Below are 16,308 nucleotides of genomic sequence, written 5' to 3' on the forward strand. Positions count from 1 at the left end.
AGGTGTAAGATTTTAAGTACTTGGGGTCAACTGTGCAGAGCAATGGAGAGTGTGGAAAAGAGGTGAAGAAGCGTGTCGAGGCAGGCTGGAACGGCTGGAGACAAATGTCAGGTGTGATGTGTGATAGAAGGGTTTCAGCTAGAATGAAAGTAAATGTGTATTAAACGGTGGTGAGACCAGCCATGATGTTTGGACTGGAGACCATGCCACCGAAGAAAAGACAGGAAGCAGAGCGGGATGTAGCAGAGATGAAGATGTTGAGGTTTTCTTTAGGAGTGACCAGGTTGGATAGGATCAAGAATGAGTACATCAGAGGGACAACTCAGATTAGAGACTTTGCAGAGAAAGTCAGAGGCCAGACCGAGATGGTTTGGAGGAGAGACAGTGACTATATGGGGAGAAGGATGCTGAGCCTTGAACTGTCAGGCAGGAGACCGAGAGGAAGAAGTGCTCTTGTGTTGTTAATTTCATTGTTTTCAGGATTTAATGTGTTTTCTCAATTGAGTTATTCCATCATATTCCCCTATGATGTGTCCAAACAAATAACTGTTCTTGATTACCACATTTTCCTTCATTCGTTTTTGTGTTTTCAAGGCAGAAAGTTGCCATATGAGATGGCTTCAATTTTGTGTCATGTCTGTGATGTGTTTTTTTATTTAAATAACTGTATGAACGTCCTCTAAAACCAGTGTTTCCATCCATATATTTTGCCAGTGGTTGTAGTCTACAGGATCATTACCGACTGGTAGCCTAGCAGAAGATACAAATATACACCAAAACCAACATAAGAAAAACACAAATTGGAAAGTACAAGGACACTAAAAGTTAAAGGTCAGCACGTTACTGTCTGTGTCAATCTATCGAAATGATCACGTTTGGCTCTGCCTGTAGAATAGACCGCGCCCACTAGGGGAGACCGGAAAAGAGTCGCCTTTCACATGCGCACGATGCTCCACGCGCAACCAGGCCGCGCGCGTGCGGAACCTTCACACAGAGGAGCCGTAATCGATGTGGGCTCAAATGTGTCTTGTTCCAGAGTGGTCACCGAGGGTCTGTCTGCTACCGCTACAAACCTAGGTGGGCGCAGGGCTCACGATGTAGCACCACTAGCCCAGTTTTCCTGTTCGAGGTGGGTTGTCTGTTCGGCCCATTGTTTCTTGCCTGCTTTGTTTAACCACTCTGACCAGATTTGACCGCACACATTTGCTCCAATGTAATCCACCAACCTTAGCGTCCAGCATGATTACATTTCTCGGGGTCGTATATAAACGGGCGTGTTAAATCGGCATCCACAATTACTGTTCCACACGTCGATGTATGCTATAGAGTAGATGTAGTGAAGACGCTGATGGCGAATCGCTACTGATCTGGTTAGGTTATCGTAATGCAAGTTCAATTAAACGGTTATTGCAGTGATGTCTCATGTGTGAGACCTATCATAAAACATTGACCCGATGAATCTGTGAAGTATTCACCGACACGCAGTTGCTAACATCATTTAAAGCTTGTTTATTTTGACTGCAGTGTTGTTGCCAAATTCCACTTTAATTATTGAAAGCAGCTATTTATAATATGTATTAATGTGGGGAATACATCATCCATATTAATATCCGAATCAAAGTACCACACTTTCAATCACTTTTCCAACCCTTTATGAACACATTTTGAATTTTACGGGATCAGTCTTACCCACAAATATTACGTTATTACGTGCCAAATATAAAACCACCGACGTACAATGATGACATAATGTGAACCAGCGCCTACATTTCCACAGTGACTGTACAAATGTTTTCTCGACTAAATTCAAATGATACACTATAACAAAAGTCCAAAATTAAATACAGTAAAGTCTCGTTATATCGATATTCAAGGGAGTCCGAAAAATATCGATATAACCGGGACTATCGATATATCCGACCCTGTTTGCATGTAATTTTCTCCGTGCGTGCATAGAAATAGTATCGATATAACCGGGACTATCGATATATCCGATATCGATATAACGAGACTACTGTAGTATCGATATAACCGGGACTATCGATATATTCGATATCGATATAACGAGACTTTACTGTACACTTTCTCCAATCAGTTTATTTACTATTGTTTTGGTGTCTTAAAATAATCGTACCCCTAAAAACACGTTCAATTCATATTGTGATAGCTACATGCGTTTTTATGTCGGATTTTATTTCAATATTACAAGATTACCTTTTTCTTTCGTCAGGGCACAACATTTCCACATTAGTAGAATAAGCAAAGAAGAACCACCTGTCATTCATGTCAACTGTGCAAGATGAGTACAGACAGACCCAAACGGAATATCATCAAGAAGAAATATGTGAGTGAAATATATACAGTATACTGCATCCTTCTATAGACATATACTGTGCACATGTGTAGTTTATATTGGAGTCAGTATTAACTCCGCATTAATAATAATAATAATAATAAATTTAATTTCTAAGCTCCTTTCAAAACTCTCAAGAACACTACAGTCACGGGATAAGAACATTTTTTGTGCGGGTGAGCAGCGGCAGCCGTTTGCGCCAGCGTTCACTCTACCTGGAAGAAACACAGCAGCTAAGTTATGAAAGGAAGAGGAAAGGAAGGAAAGAAAGAAGTAGAAAAAGAAAGGCAGCACACTCTTGCGGCACCATGTTGAAACGAAATAACAAATAGTACGACACCACAAAGCCACAGCATTCTTCAGCACTTACTGTAACCTCTTTGTGACATGAAGCAGTTCTAGATGAAAGAGGAGAGGATCAAAGCATCCTTTTCAGCAGTGGATCAGGGACGTCTACAAGCTAAATGTTGAAAGCAAACACAAAGCTGTAGCATCCATTTACGAAAAGAGATTGCCTCACAGCTCCTGTCCCACATAAATCCGCTTCAATTCCAAGCCGCGACAGTTGGGCATACGCATCGGTGCTCTGCGCTGACACTCTTTTCTTCCTATCGCGGGCTCCTTAAGCCATGCATCCATCCAGCCGCTCATTGTCCAACAGCACCGACCTTTCTGCTGAACAAAGTGGTGCTGTAAAGATGCTGCCCATTACAGGTGCAAAAAAGCTTCACAGATCCTAGTTGCCTTTTACAAAACTGCCAGATCATCGAGCTTGGTTATTGATTGTCGCAGAACACAACTCTTACAGCCACTGGCAACAAGATTAGGCAGACATAAACGGTCTGACAAAATCCAAATCAAGCATTCTACAACTCTGCATATAATTCTACATTTCAAATTACAGATTGTCAGAGTTACGATACAGAAGCTGAATTTCATGGTTGCAGTTTGCAGTGGTGTACAACGGAACAATCTAAATTCAACTGATGGGTTTTTAATAACAATAATACATTTAATAACAATAATATATTTAATTTCAAGCGCCTTTCAGAACACTCAAGGACACTTTACAATCAATAAAACAAAGCATAAAACAATACAACCATAAATAAAATGATAAATAATAAAATAGCTGATAGAACAAGACAATGAATGCAATTTTAAACAGATGGGTTTTGAGGGGGGATTTGAAAATAGGGCGGGTGTCAATATTACGGATGTTGGGTCGAAGTGAATTCCAGCGTTTGGGAACAGAGTGGCTGAAAGCTGCATCCCATTGTGGTGAGACGGGCAGAAAGCACATTGAGGTGAAGGGAGGATGAGGATCTGAGGCACAGATAGGGAACGGAAATTTGAAGCAGGTTAGACAGATAGAGGGGGGGCAAGTTTATGGATGACTTTGAATGTAAACAGAAGTATTTTGAATTCAATCCAAAGTTTAACAGGGAGCCAGTGGACCTCCTGGAGGACAGGGGTGATGTGGTAAAAGGAGGAGGTTTTAGTGATGATCCGGGCTGAAGAATTTTGGACAAGTTGGGGTTTATGGACAAATTTTTGATTGACACCAAAGAGAAGTGAGTTACAATATGCGGGAGGTGACGAGACTGTAGATAAGGATAGCAGCGGTGTGAGGTGTGAGAGAGGGACGGAGACGATTGATATTACGGAGGTGGAAATATGCAGACCGAGTTATTGATATGAGAGTGAAAAGATAGTGATCTATAGAGGATGACACCCAGGCTCTTGACCTGAAGGGAGGGGGACACGGTTGAACTTTCAATGGTGAGAGAGAAACTGTTTGCTTTGTGTAGGGTGGATTTGGTACAGACAAGGAGAAGTTCCGTTTTTTTCGCTTGAGAAAGTTATGGGAAAACCGGGATTTAATTTCTGAGAGGCAAAGTGAAAGGGATGAAGGTGGAAAAGAGGCGTCAGGTTTGCTGGAGAGGTAGAGTTGGGTGTCATCCGCAAAGCAGTGAAAGTGAATGTCAAAATTGCAGAAAATATTGCCAAGAGGAAGAAGTTAGGTAATAAAGAGAAGGGGCCCCAGGACAGACAGCCCCCCGGCTCGCAGCCTGTACGTTGGGATTCACCCCGGTAGACTAAAGGGTTGCTTCCCTCCGCCTTCGGGTGGGGGGGACGGGTTCTGACCGTTATTTGTGCATATGCACCAAACAGCAGTCCAGTGTACCCATCCTTTTTGGAGACCTTAGGGGGTGTGCTGGAGAGCGCCCCCCCTGGGGACTCCCTTGTTCTGCTGGGTGATTTCAATGCTCATGTGGGCAATGACAATGAGACCTGGAGGGGCGTGATTGGGAGGAACGGCCCCCCAGATCAGAACCTGAGCTCTCAATTTACCGGTCGATCTACATCCCAACCCTCATCTATGGAGGACGCGCTATGGGTTGTGACCGAAAGAACGAGAGTACGGGTACAAGCGGCCGAAATTAGCTTTCTCCGTAGGGTGTCCGGGCTCTCCCTTAGAGATAAGGGAGAAAGGAGCCAGATGAGGTGGCTCGGGCATCTGATTAGGATGCCCCCTGGACGCCTCCCAGGTAAGGTGTTCCGAGCGTGCCCCACTGGCAGGAAACCCCGGGGACGATTCAGGACATGCTGGAGAGACTATGTCTCCCAGCTGGCCTCGGAACGCTTCGGGATCCGCCAGTACGAGCTAGAAGAAGTGGCTGGGGAGAGGGAAGTCTGGGCTTCCCTATGGAAGCTGCTGCCCCCTGCGACCCGAGCGGCAGAAGATGGATGATAATAATAATAATAATAATAATAATAATAATATGACATGGAGGCAGCTCGGTTGTCTAGTGTGGTATTTTTCAAGGCCTGTCAGATATTGTCAGTTGCCATAAGAAATTGTCCAAAATGTATGCTTGTGTGGTCTGTCAATTAGCTGTGTACTTCAGTGAGTGACAGGAGTCCAGTCAATCACAAGATGCGAGACAATGATGCTCTGCAGCCAATCACGGCATTGACAGTACTTGCGCATGTTCTCTGCTCCAAAACAATAACAGTGATAAATGATGCTAATGGTAATCCCTTACAATGGCGAAATGACCGGGCCGTAAATGTGATACACCAGCTCCCCAAACCAAAATAAGAATGAACCGAAAATATTTTCAGTTGGAATTGCTGCCGAAGTATGTGCAAATAGACAGCAGCAACGGACAGGAGTCTTTTATTTATGTTTTTATGGAAGGTTGGTGAAGAACCTTCTGTAATGTTTATGCATGTCTTTTGGCTTTGTAGGACATCAGTGATGGAATGCCTTGGTGTGAAGAGCGTCTGGTGCGCAAAGTTCTTTTCCTCTCCCTCAGGGAATTCCGAGACACCCGCCGTGCCACACATGGAAATTTACCTGCACACGGACACAAACGCAAGCATGTATCGAAAGCAACACTTTCTCATGAACCGCAAGAGTCAAGTCAAAAGCCCCAGCAACAAAGAGTCTCGCACAGACTGCAAAATAAACAAAAAATAAACCCCAGTCTGGAAAAAACTCAAATAAAGACAAAACGGCATCGTGATCATGCCAAAGAAGTGCAAAAATCAAACTTGTCTCAGGATACACATTCACGGAAAAGTAAAAACATTCATAAGGAACAGCGCATGCACCCACAACACAAAATGTGTAGAGAAAAAACTGTGTGGCACAGCAGCTTTCAAGAACATTCACACAATAAATCGTTTTCAACCAGGACGTTACGGTCACATAAAACGTCATCAACCATGTCAAAATACACAAACACTATGAAAGAACCGCAACGAAACCAGCACAAGGACTCTGTTGAAAATAGGAGGCCACCTAAGAATTTACGACCAGTCGTGAGGACTCCTGTTGCGGCCAGGAAACAGACGTCACACTCTCCCAAAGGCATTAGCGGTCAGTACTTGTTCTACTACTTCTATTTGGTTGTTCAGGCTAACTAGAAGAATCAAACAATGACATCAGCTTAGCATCAGTACCAGGTCGTTTTACAGCCAAACTGTTTCGATGAACTGAAATCTTTTTGTGTGGTAAATATGTAAAGAGCACAGAAATCAGAAAGTGGCCAAATACACTTTGACGGCATTGAAACAAAGCAAAACATTGTGGGTGAACACTAATTCACTGCTTAGTGTAACATTTCAACCCATTGGTTTAGGTTCCATGGTCAATGGCACCGGTCAGTGTCTGTCCTTGCTGACAGGCAGCTCCCGCTGGAGTTGGTCCTTAAAGACACGCGCTCAGCACCACCCTGTCAGCCTCCTTTGTGACATCGATGACCCACGTAGTGGGAGGTCAGCTACTCTTGGGTGATTTCTATTCATTTATTTTTTGTTTCACCCTCGTGTGTCTGTGTGTCAGAAAACTTGACAATGAGTCATTGTGTTTTTTATTTGGTTGTTTTCTTTTGGAAGGGCAGGACACTTAAAAATCTAACGAATGATGACCAAACAATTGTTATTTTCATTTGGATTGGATTGGATATGCCTTTATTATTCTCACAGTGGAGAAATTTACTTTTCACATCAGCAAAGTGATGAAAGGAATGAAAGTAGAAAAACAAAATACATGAGCTGCTGGAAAGGCAGCCACTCTCGCGGCGCCGTCTTGAAGTCAAAAGAACAAAAAAAAACTAAATAACAAATAATATGACAGCATAGAGACAATATAACAAAACAAAGACACAGAGAGACATTCATTCTTCAGGACTTGCTGTACCCTCTTTGTGATGACATGAAGCAGTTCTAGATGAAAAAGGAGAGGATCAAAGTGTCTTTCCACCAGTGGATCAGGGACATCATGGTGGAATGTGCACGTCGACTACAAGCTTAATGTTGAAAGCAAACACGCAGCTGTAGCATCCATTGACGAAAAGAGATTATCTCACATCCCCTGTTCCACATAAATCTGCTTCAATTCCAAGCCGCAACAGTTCCACATACGCATCGGCGCTCTGTGCTGACGCTCCTTTCTTCTTATCGCGGGTTCCTCAAGCCATGCATCCATCCAGCCGCAGGCTGTCCAACAGCACTGACCTTTCCGCTAAACAAAGCGGGGCTGTGAAGATGCTGCCCATTACAGGCGCAAAAAAGCACAATGGCCCCTTTGGTGTCCAGCGATGGCAGTCGAATGGCTCCGACATTCCTCCCATTCAAAAACTGTACTGGCATATTCATGCTGCCGAAAAGGCGCAACCGCTCAGCACAGTCTCCTCCTTGATGAATGTCATGGTCAAAACTGCTGAAAAACAATCTGTATCCATTCCACACGACGCCCAACAACACAAAGTGACAAAAGAAAACACAAAACAAGACAAAAACAACAAAAAAAAGCAAGGCTCATGAGAGCACTTGCTGAGGCTGCCTACTCGGGCGCCATCTTGGACTTCTTCATTCATTTGTGTGATACATTGAAAGAAGGTTAACGTCAGACCGACCTCAGGAGGGAGCATCCTTTGATTTGGGCAACAAGCTTTCCCCCCCCATTATTCTTGAACTCAGATTATTTTCTTTGTTTGTGAAGGCCAAGGTTGCATGCGCAGAGAAAATTTGCCCAGTCCCCACCCAGCTCTCCTGGTCCACCACTGACATCACCAACACAGTGTAGGCACAACCCCAGCCTGGCAGTGGTCACCAGTCTCAGTCGGCGTCGACCAAAAACTGAGGACTTCTTATCATTTCTCTGCCTCAGAGGTAAGACCCAATGATGAAATTCATTCATTAAATCAATCTCAATTACATTCAAAACAATTCTCTCTTTTATTTCCGTCTCAAGTAATGCAGTTTTGGATATCATATGAAAATCTACCTGTGTCCGCATTCCATGTGGGAATGATCGTCCTTTGCAGTTTATCCCTTGACTGTACCAATGGCATTGTTTCATCTGTGTAAGCTCTCAGTCGTACAGGAGTGGTTCATCGATGAGAAGGTTTCTTCAGCCGTCATCTGTACAAAAGTGAAGGTTTCGGACGTTTCGCCTCCTATCCAAGAGGCTTCGTCAGCGAACTAAAGTCTGAAAAGTGTAGTCTGACTAGTCAGGAATGTAGGAACAATCAGTGGGGCCACAGGGGGGGGGTCCCGCGCCCCCCCCCCAACCTGAGAGTAGGGACCTATCATAGCTGTGTCCGGCGCCACCAGGTCTGGACATTAGGGATATATAAATGGGGCCGATACGACCAGTCAGACTTTAGTTCGCTGACGAAGCCTCTTGGATAGGAGGCGAAACGTCCGAAACCTTCACTTTTGTACAGATGACGGCTGAAGAAACCTTCTCATCAATGGCATTGTTGTTTTTGAGTTTCATCATTCAGTGCATCACATTTGTCACTTGGGCTATGACATTCGGCACAGGCATATAGGCTTAGGTGTGCCTGTAAAAATGTCAATTAGTGATGAAGTAATCAAGACAAAGCGTGGAATTTAATACATACTAGGACTACGTGTTGTGCTTTGGTGTGGATCAGTGTACCAAAAGGCAGTCTGTGATGTTAGCACCTGCGTTTTAGCATGGAATAGTTTTTTTATGCTGGTCACTGTGGTACACTGTCACGAACATAATTAAATGAAGTCATTTTTCTCTGTGACCTCAGGTTCAGCAGCATTGCCAAGAAATATGATCTTCTTGAGTGGACGGGATTTTAATTTGCGTCTTTCCACACACCCCCAGACTGTTGCTGATAGGAAGAACACGGTTACACATACAGGTGCCTGTCTACTTTCACATGTAATAGACTGTTCAAATGTCACCAAGGGCACATTGAAAAGGAAAAAAATATTTTGAGTAGGACATAAACCCACTGAAACCCTCTACCTCCCATATTATACACTTGTCACTGAAGCATCAAGAGATAAATATGAACAAGAATTAATCTTTTACCATATTCATAGCATATTTTCTGTCAGCATTTTGCAACTTCAGTTTATTCCGAATCGGGCTTAACTCATTCACTGCCATTCGGGAATTGAAAATATAACGTAGAGCGTTATTCTCGAATTATTTCGGGTTTTGTTTTTTCTTGCTTGCACTCAAGCCAGACCTTTTGGAAATGTTTTATCCCTCCCACAAGGGGGCATCATTTCCCACGTTTCCATGTTAGCGCTTCATTCCAGCTTCAGCTGTTGTTAAAGCGTTATGTAAACCAATACAGTGGTACCTCGGTTCTGGAACGCCTCATAGTTCGAACAAATCGGTGTTTGAACAAAATATTCGAGATATTCTTGCTTTGGCTTTCGAACATCAATCGGTGTTCGAACATCAATCGGTGTTCGAACATCAATCGGTGTTCGAACGCCAATACGACGCGTGAGTGCGTACGCGAGGGTGGGGTGCTGAGCGGCGCACGTGTGTATCGCTCACTCCGTGTCCAACTGTTGTCGCGTGCGGGCGTGCAACGTTTGCATTGTGTTGCCTGCTTAACACTACGAGGACTCCACTTTCTCAGCGGCTTTCAAAACTCTGAAGTACACTTTTGAGTCAGGGTGTAGTCCGAAGCAGGCTTCTGATTGGCCGCCGGTGCCGAGTATGCAAATTGCCAAACGAACGTTCGAAGACGCGAAAAATTATGACACATAATGTTTGTTAAATCCTCTCGCAAATGCACAAATGCATACTCGGCACCGGCAGCCAATCAGAAGCATGCTTCGGACTAAACCCTGACTCAAAAGTGTACTTCAGAGTTTTGAAACCGGCTTACTACGCCAAAAAGCAAATGGCACACGAGGGTGCAAAATGACGCAATCCTGGAAGATGACATAAATTTACGGGACGCAGGGAAAATACCTCGGACCGGATACACTCGCACATCGAAGGAAGAGTCCAGGTACGGTGGCGAGTTGAGTCAATCATCCGGCATTGGCGAGGTGATCACGAACCGTATAAATGCCCCGTGTCCGTGATTAGAGAATTGACAGCAGGTGGAGAACCCGTGTCCGTGATTAGAGAATTGACAGCAGGTGGAGAATGGCCGGGAGAGGCAGCCCCGCCCCCCTCCCCGCTGTCAACTCGCAAGTGACAGGAGCGAAGAGGTGGTTTCGGTGTTCGAAAAAAAATCGCTTTTCGAACAGGGTCCTCGAACGAATTATGGTCGAGAACCGAGGTACCACTGTATGTATATATTGCTTTGTATTTTGTACACCCACGCTTATTTTAAACTCATATAACTCCAGACCCATATAATTTAGGAATTACCTCTTTTTTCTGATGAAAGAAAAGAGTCTAAGGTTTCTTACGTGGCATTGAATGTTTATATAGTCCTAAAACTCAATGTTCTGTGGGTCCTGGAATTCGAGTGTGTGGAATCCATTTTTGCACATGTCTGGCAGTGAATGAGTTAAGCATGGATGCCCAGACTTTCCTTTCCCTCGGCACTTCGTCCAGCTCCTCCGGGGAGGATACCAAGGTCTTCCCAGACCAACTGAGCAGGAACATAGAGCGCCTGGTCAAGCGTTAGCTTCGCCCAGAGCATTCCTCTTCCAATAAATGAAATAGTGAAAGCTTGTGGTAAAAAATTTTGTGAGGACCTGGTATGCTCGCGCCTTCCATCCACTTCAATGAGAGGTTGCCAGCCGCTCTCCTTTTGACACTCGAGCAATAAGCAAGTCGGAGAGGTGGACAAATGAATTAAGAGAAACTGAATGAATCAAACCATGCACTCCTTTCAGTATGAATGAAAGGAGTGCTCATAGTTGAATGGACCCTGTATGCAGTGTGTGCCACTTGTGAAAATATTTTCCCGATCTCCTCTATTTCATTCACTGTTATGTATGAAATGATAAATATGACTAAGTATTGTTGTAAAACACAATATATACAGTATGTACTGTATATTCCAGAGCCTGACCAGTATTTTCTTGAGGGCGATGCAGAAAAAAAATATCTCAAATTTAAGTCGTTTAATTTAATTAATTTAATTGATGAATGGTCACTCCCAACTTTTTGTATGAAGCAAGCAAGCAAGCAATGAAAAAAAATCAATTTGCTAAAAGAAAATATAGTTGACTTATAAAGACAGCTGAGAAAACGAATGCCAAAAAAAGCCCTAGTGATTCTTTCGAGTTCAACTAGCTTGCTGACGGGCATGTGTTGTATCTTTTGTGTGTTGTCTTATAGTGCGGCCAGACTGCAGGTCTCTGAACTTTGGAGACACTGACTCCGCAGAAGGCAGCTCCTACTGCCATCTAACCGCTCGGGCACAAAGGAGAATGGAAAGAGAGAGGAAAGAGGAGGCAGAACAGAGGATAAAGAATGAATGTATGCAAGCTGGCAGGCGAGATGAAGTTGCAAAACACCGCCTGAGACCGAGACACTTCTCCATACAGCTCAGAAGGACTAAAAAGGTTTGTTTTTTTCATTCAATTTCTAGTTCTGGAACATGTCTAGATTATCACATTGAGATGGGTCTGGCAATCTCGTTTTGTAATGGCCTGAAAAACAGGAGGGAAAAACATTTCACACAGTCTTAAGATGTCTCAAAATGAAAAAACTGTTAACTGTTGATTTTTATTTTTTTTAAAACCTCATGCAACTCATATTTTGTTCTCTAAGTCAGTGGTCCCCAACCTTTTTTTGCGCCACAGACCGGTTTAATGTCAGACAATATTTTCACGGACCGGCGGATAAATACAACAAAATAAAATGATACGACAGGCATGGAAACGTTTTTTTTCTTTCTTTTCAATATAATAACGTGAATCCATTGTGTATTTTTATACAACTTTAATAGCAGAGTCTTTTTTCAAAATAAAACAGAGTTCGGACTCAGATAATAAATAAAACGGAAATTATGTAAATTATTTATTCTTTCTGCGCGGCCCGGTACCAAATGACCCACGGACCGGTACCCGTCCGCGGCCTGGGGCTTGGGGACCTCTGCTCTAAGTGATGATGTCATGTCTAATGAATGTAAGCAACTAGTAACCCGGTTAAATCCGAGGAACCACAGTTTTGCTTACATTGTTTTTGTTTTGACATTAATGTTTCAGACAAGGAGGTTTGGCTGTGTTATGTTTTCGCAGGGGAAGGGGACTGCGGAACTGGATGTCACAGCGGTTATGCATGCGTTTATAAAAAGAAGACACTCAAGCCAGTTAACTTACAGTATTTTCTGATTAGAATTGTGTTAGAAAATTGACACTTAGATGTTTCCTAAAGCATAAACTTCCATCAAAATATGTAACAAATGCATGTTGCAATTAGATTATTGCACAATGAATTAGATTTGTGCATAATGTAAAACAACCGAATCGATTAACGAATGATATGGCGGTTATTTAACTTCTAACTGCATCCTGTGTCATTTTTTGCCCTTTTTATTCCATGTTCTCTCTTAGAAGTGGTTTTTCGCTACCGTTTGGTGAAGTACTAATTCACGTACATTTGCATTTTTCGTTTTTTTATCAATTCTTTGAAAATGTCCAAGGCAAACATCATCATAGTGAGCGATCGTCTGACTGGTGAACACTTTTTCTGTGTGGTTCACATTTACGTAAAATTAGTGGAACATCTCATGGCACCAGGGGGCGAATGACGACAATGTTGCATAAACACATATTCATCTACACACAAACATGTATGGTAGAGGTACTTCTTTGCCCATGGGATGCCAAGACAATGCACAGTAACAGTCAATGGCAGAGCAGCATGTTGCATTCAGGAAATCCAGAGCTTTATTTGAAAATTCTTTCCCAACAGGCGTTGATGTTTCTCTGTTGAAATATTTCGTAACTTGAAATTTTCGTATAAAGAGACGTTAGTAAGGACAAGTACAGTGGGACCTTAGCTTACGCACTTAATTGGTTCCCAGACAGAGTGTGTAAGGTGAAAAGTGTGTATCCCAAAATTAATTTCCCATAGGAAACCATTAAAATGAGAATAATCCGTTCCCAGGTATCCATAAAATATAATTTTCAACTAAATAAGCCTTAAAACTACAAACAATAGACCTTATTCTATGTATAATAAATGTGCTATTGTATTGTAATTCATTACAATAGCACATTTATAATTCATTACAATACAATATAAATACACTGCACTTTTATTTACCTTTGTGATGGTCGTTGATGGCTTGATGGAATGGGGTTCAGACTTCTCTTCCTGTGTTAAGAAATGCAGTTCGGCATCTTTTTCCAAAAAAGGCCGGTCTCATCTGCATTAAATACTTGCTGAGGAACATAGCCTTCTTCTTTCACCATTTTGAGGAATGATCCCTTGTATCAATAAACGGCGAACTTCCAGGTTACCGCATGACGATATCAGAGTGAATTAGCCATGCTTTCTCGGATATAATTGCTTCATTAACGCTGTTACTGGCTCGCTGCTTTTCGTTAATCCAAATTAACAGACGTTTTTCAACCTCTTCTATGGCCCCAGACCGTTGCTTTGACAGCACGGAAACACCTTTAGCAACACACGCACATTTAATTGCTTTTTTCTTACGATGTAATGGTGGTCTTAGCATATTGGTACTGGGCTGTTAAATCAGAGAAACGCACACCTCGTTCATGTTTCTCAATGATTTCCTTCTTCTCCTCGACTGTAATTTTGTTTTGTGTCTTCTTCGGCTGAACACGAGCCTATGGTGGGGTCTTTTTCGGTCCCATAACAGCAAATGTATCCGTTAAAAAAATCTTTGAAGATGATCGACGTGTGCACTCAAGAGAAAGGGGGTCTGGAAAGGTAGGCCGGCTGGGGCGCTGTTCGGTCGTGTGCTTTGATGTTCTTCCGGCGAAGATTACTCCGCCAGCCATGGTGGAGCAGCGCTCCATGTGTATCCCGAAAAGTAGTGCGTATGCCAAGGTTTAATTTTCATAAATTTAACGTTCGTAAACCGAAAAATTCGTAAGACAAGGTGTTCGTAAACCGAGGCCCCACTGTACCACTGTATATGCATGCCCTATAAAGTACCATATATTCCTATTAATTCCCATGGAAAGATTCCAATTTGGAAAATCCCAGAATTTGGCAACCCCATTTTGAGGTAACCCGAATCCAATATCACTGTGTTCAAATGATCTTTCCATATTTCAGGTCTCCAAGGTTTCTGGAGTTTCTGAACATACCACCTCCTTTGTCAGATCTCTTTCAACCTTGAAGCCTAAGACTGGGGGTGGCAGCCAGCAATCTCCAAGGCCAAGCCATACCTGTAAATTAAGGGGCCAATCCAATAACCGACCAGAAGTCAAGAGCAATCACCTCTTCCAACACAGCAACCACCGACTGCCTCACAAACAATGCCTAACAGTTTATAAATTCTGCACAAACCCCATGACTCAAAGAGGTCTTCAGAACTCAGGAAGAAACCCAAGCAGGGCACCAGCTCGAACACCATTGACTACTAATTTAGCCACCAGACAACTCAACGAGACCCCTCGGATTGTGAGATTGTCCAGAAGAAAAAGAGGCCTCCCGCCAGACTGTAATCCATGTCCTCCCAATCATTTTTCTACCGACAATCCGTTCAAGAAATGCAAAATGCATCAGTCCAATGGGAATGTCCGACTGGATAGTGACTACTGTAACGGTGAAATGGAGGCTAACTATAAAGAAGATGTTCAAGTAAAACATGCTGTCCACAAGGTGCGAAGCGCTGGTCTTAGACAAGACACACGTATTGGAGAGCTGAAATTTGTGAGGGACATTGATGTAACCAAGGACATACCGAACAATGTTAACATGGGAACGTTTGGCTCATCAGCAAGCATCGTAACTCTTGAGGTCAAAGATAAATCTGACCTTGGTCCAGCTGGTGAGGTCATTTGCAGAAATGTGAGAGAAAAACGTCTCCAGAGGAACTTGACAAGAGTTCCTATCTACAAAACAATTCCCGAGATTATCGATCCAGGGGCTGTTATCAGAGCTGCGGGACACACTCCTGTTCCTAAAGCTCCACTCAACTCAGCGACATCATCACACAGACATAACAAGCCATCAGCGAATAATTCTGCCAAACACAGTCCAAAGGGAACTAAAAAAGGTGCTAACAAAGACATTGTCTCATTCATTTCACCAGCCAGCAGCTGCTTTGTTGATGAGTCCAAATGTGACTCATCCAAGGGCTGGACTGATGACTCAACAAAGGATGGTAGCTATTCTGTCGCTCCCAAGGGCTCCACAAAATGTCTTAGGCAGATCAAATCTACTACCTCAACAGTTAAAACTAGGAGCAGTCCTAGAATCCTTGTCAAGCACTAACAAACACCTGATCTGTGGCTCAACCCGTTTACAGGTTCACTGTTTACTATGTTAATGTCAACAACAACATGTCATGGAAATGATGAGGATATAATGTACACCTACAGCATGTAATGCTTTCGACCCCCACCCCCAAAATCCTCTTCGTCTATCCATCCATGGGTTGTCTATACCTCTTATCCTCAGTAGGGTTCTGGGTGAACTGGCACCTATCCCAGGCTGACAATTGGTGGGACAGGTCTACACCCTGAAATGCTTGCAGTGAATCGCAGGGCACCCAACCGTTAAGAGTTGTCAATTAACTTGACGTGAATTTTTGAGGAATGTGCGTAGGAGCTGGAGACTGAGAAAAGCCACACAAATAGGAAAAACAAAGAGCAAACTCCCAACAAAAAGGGAGATTTGAAGTTTGAACTTCAGATCTTTGTGGCAGATGACGCCGAACTCATCAGGCTGCTACTACTTTAAACATTCTTTTGATGAATAAAAATTACAATCGCAAAATGCGTAGCATTACAAGATTACAGTACAAATAAGTATTACAGAGTGTTTAGAATAGTAATTTGTTATCAACAACTTTACAACAAAGCATCCATCGTAAGAGATGGTTCTTTATTTACAGTACATGCAGCTACTGTCGGCCCGACAATGTAGGTAAAAACAAAATCTTGCAACTGCAAGTTCAATCAGTGAAACTTTCTCACGTTTAGTTGTATTATCTTTGTAAATGCAAAATATTTGATATAGCTCTTGCAATGACTCACATTAGATG

The 16,308-nt window shown here is 42.9% G+C and overlaps 2 protein-coding genes across 2 annotated transcripts in view; one reads left to right on the plus strand and one right to left on the minus strand.

The window, feature by feature from the left end:
• Positions 1 to 933: 933 nt before the first annotated feature.
• Positions 934 to 14,820, plus strand: LOC148896684 (uncharacterized). Its single transcript, XM_088997865.1, is given in 9 exon segments — positions 934 to 1,129; positions 2,231 to 2,344; positions 5,609 to 6,242; positions 6,505 to 6,640; positions 7,869 to 8,038; positions 8,935 to 9,048; positions 11,454 to 11,680; positions 14,373 to 14,645; positions 14,647 to 14,820. Coding segments are annotated over 8 exon segments (1,629 nt in total). The 5' UTR covers positions 934 to 1,129; positions 2,231 to 2,299; the 3' UTR covers positions 14,677 to 14,820.
• The window catches only part of kiaa1143 (KIAA1143 ortholog), a 71,833-nt gene continuing 65,851 nt past the window's right edge, over positions 10,327 to 16,308 (minus strand). The window contains exon 4 of the mRNA XM_088997869.1: positions 10,327 to 10,412. Within this exon, the coding sequence (XP_088853995.1) occupies positions 10,342 to 10,412 (71 nt within the window). The 3' untranslated portion in view covers positions 10,327 to 10,341. The remainder of the gene's footprint in view (positions 10,413 to 16,308) is intronic.

This window comes from Hippocampus bargibanti, linkage group LG06 (genome assembly GCF_051943395.1).
Source record: "Hippocampus bargibanti isolate YZ-2025 linkage group LG06, ASM5194339v1, whole genome shotgun sequence".
NCBI lineage: Eukaryota > Metazoa > Chordata > Actinopteri > Syngnathiformes > Syngnathidae > Hippocampus > Hippocampus bargibanti.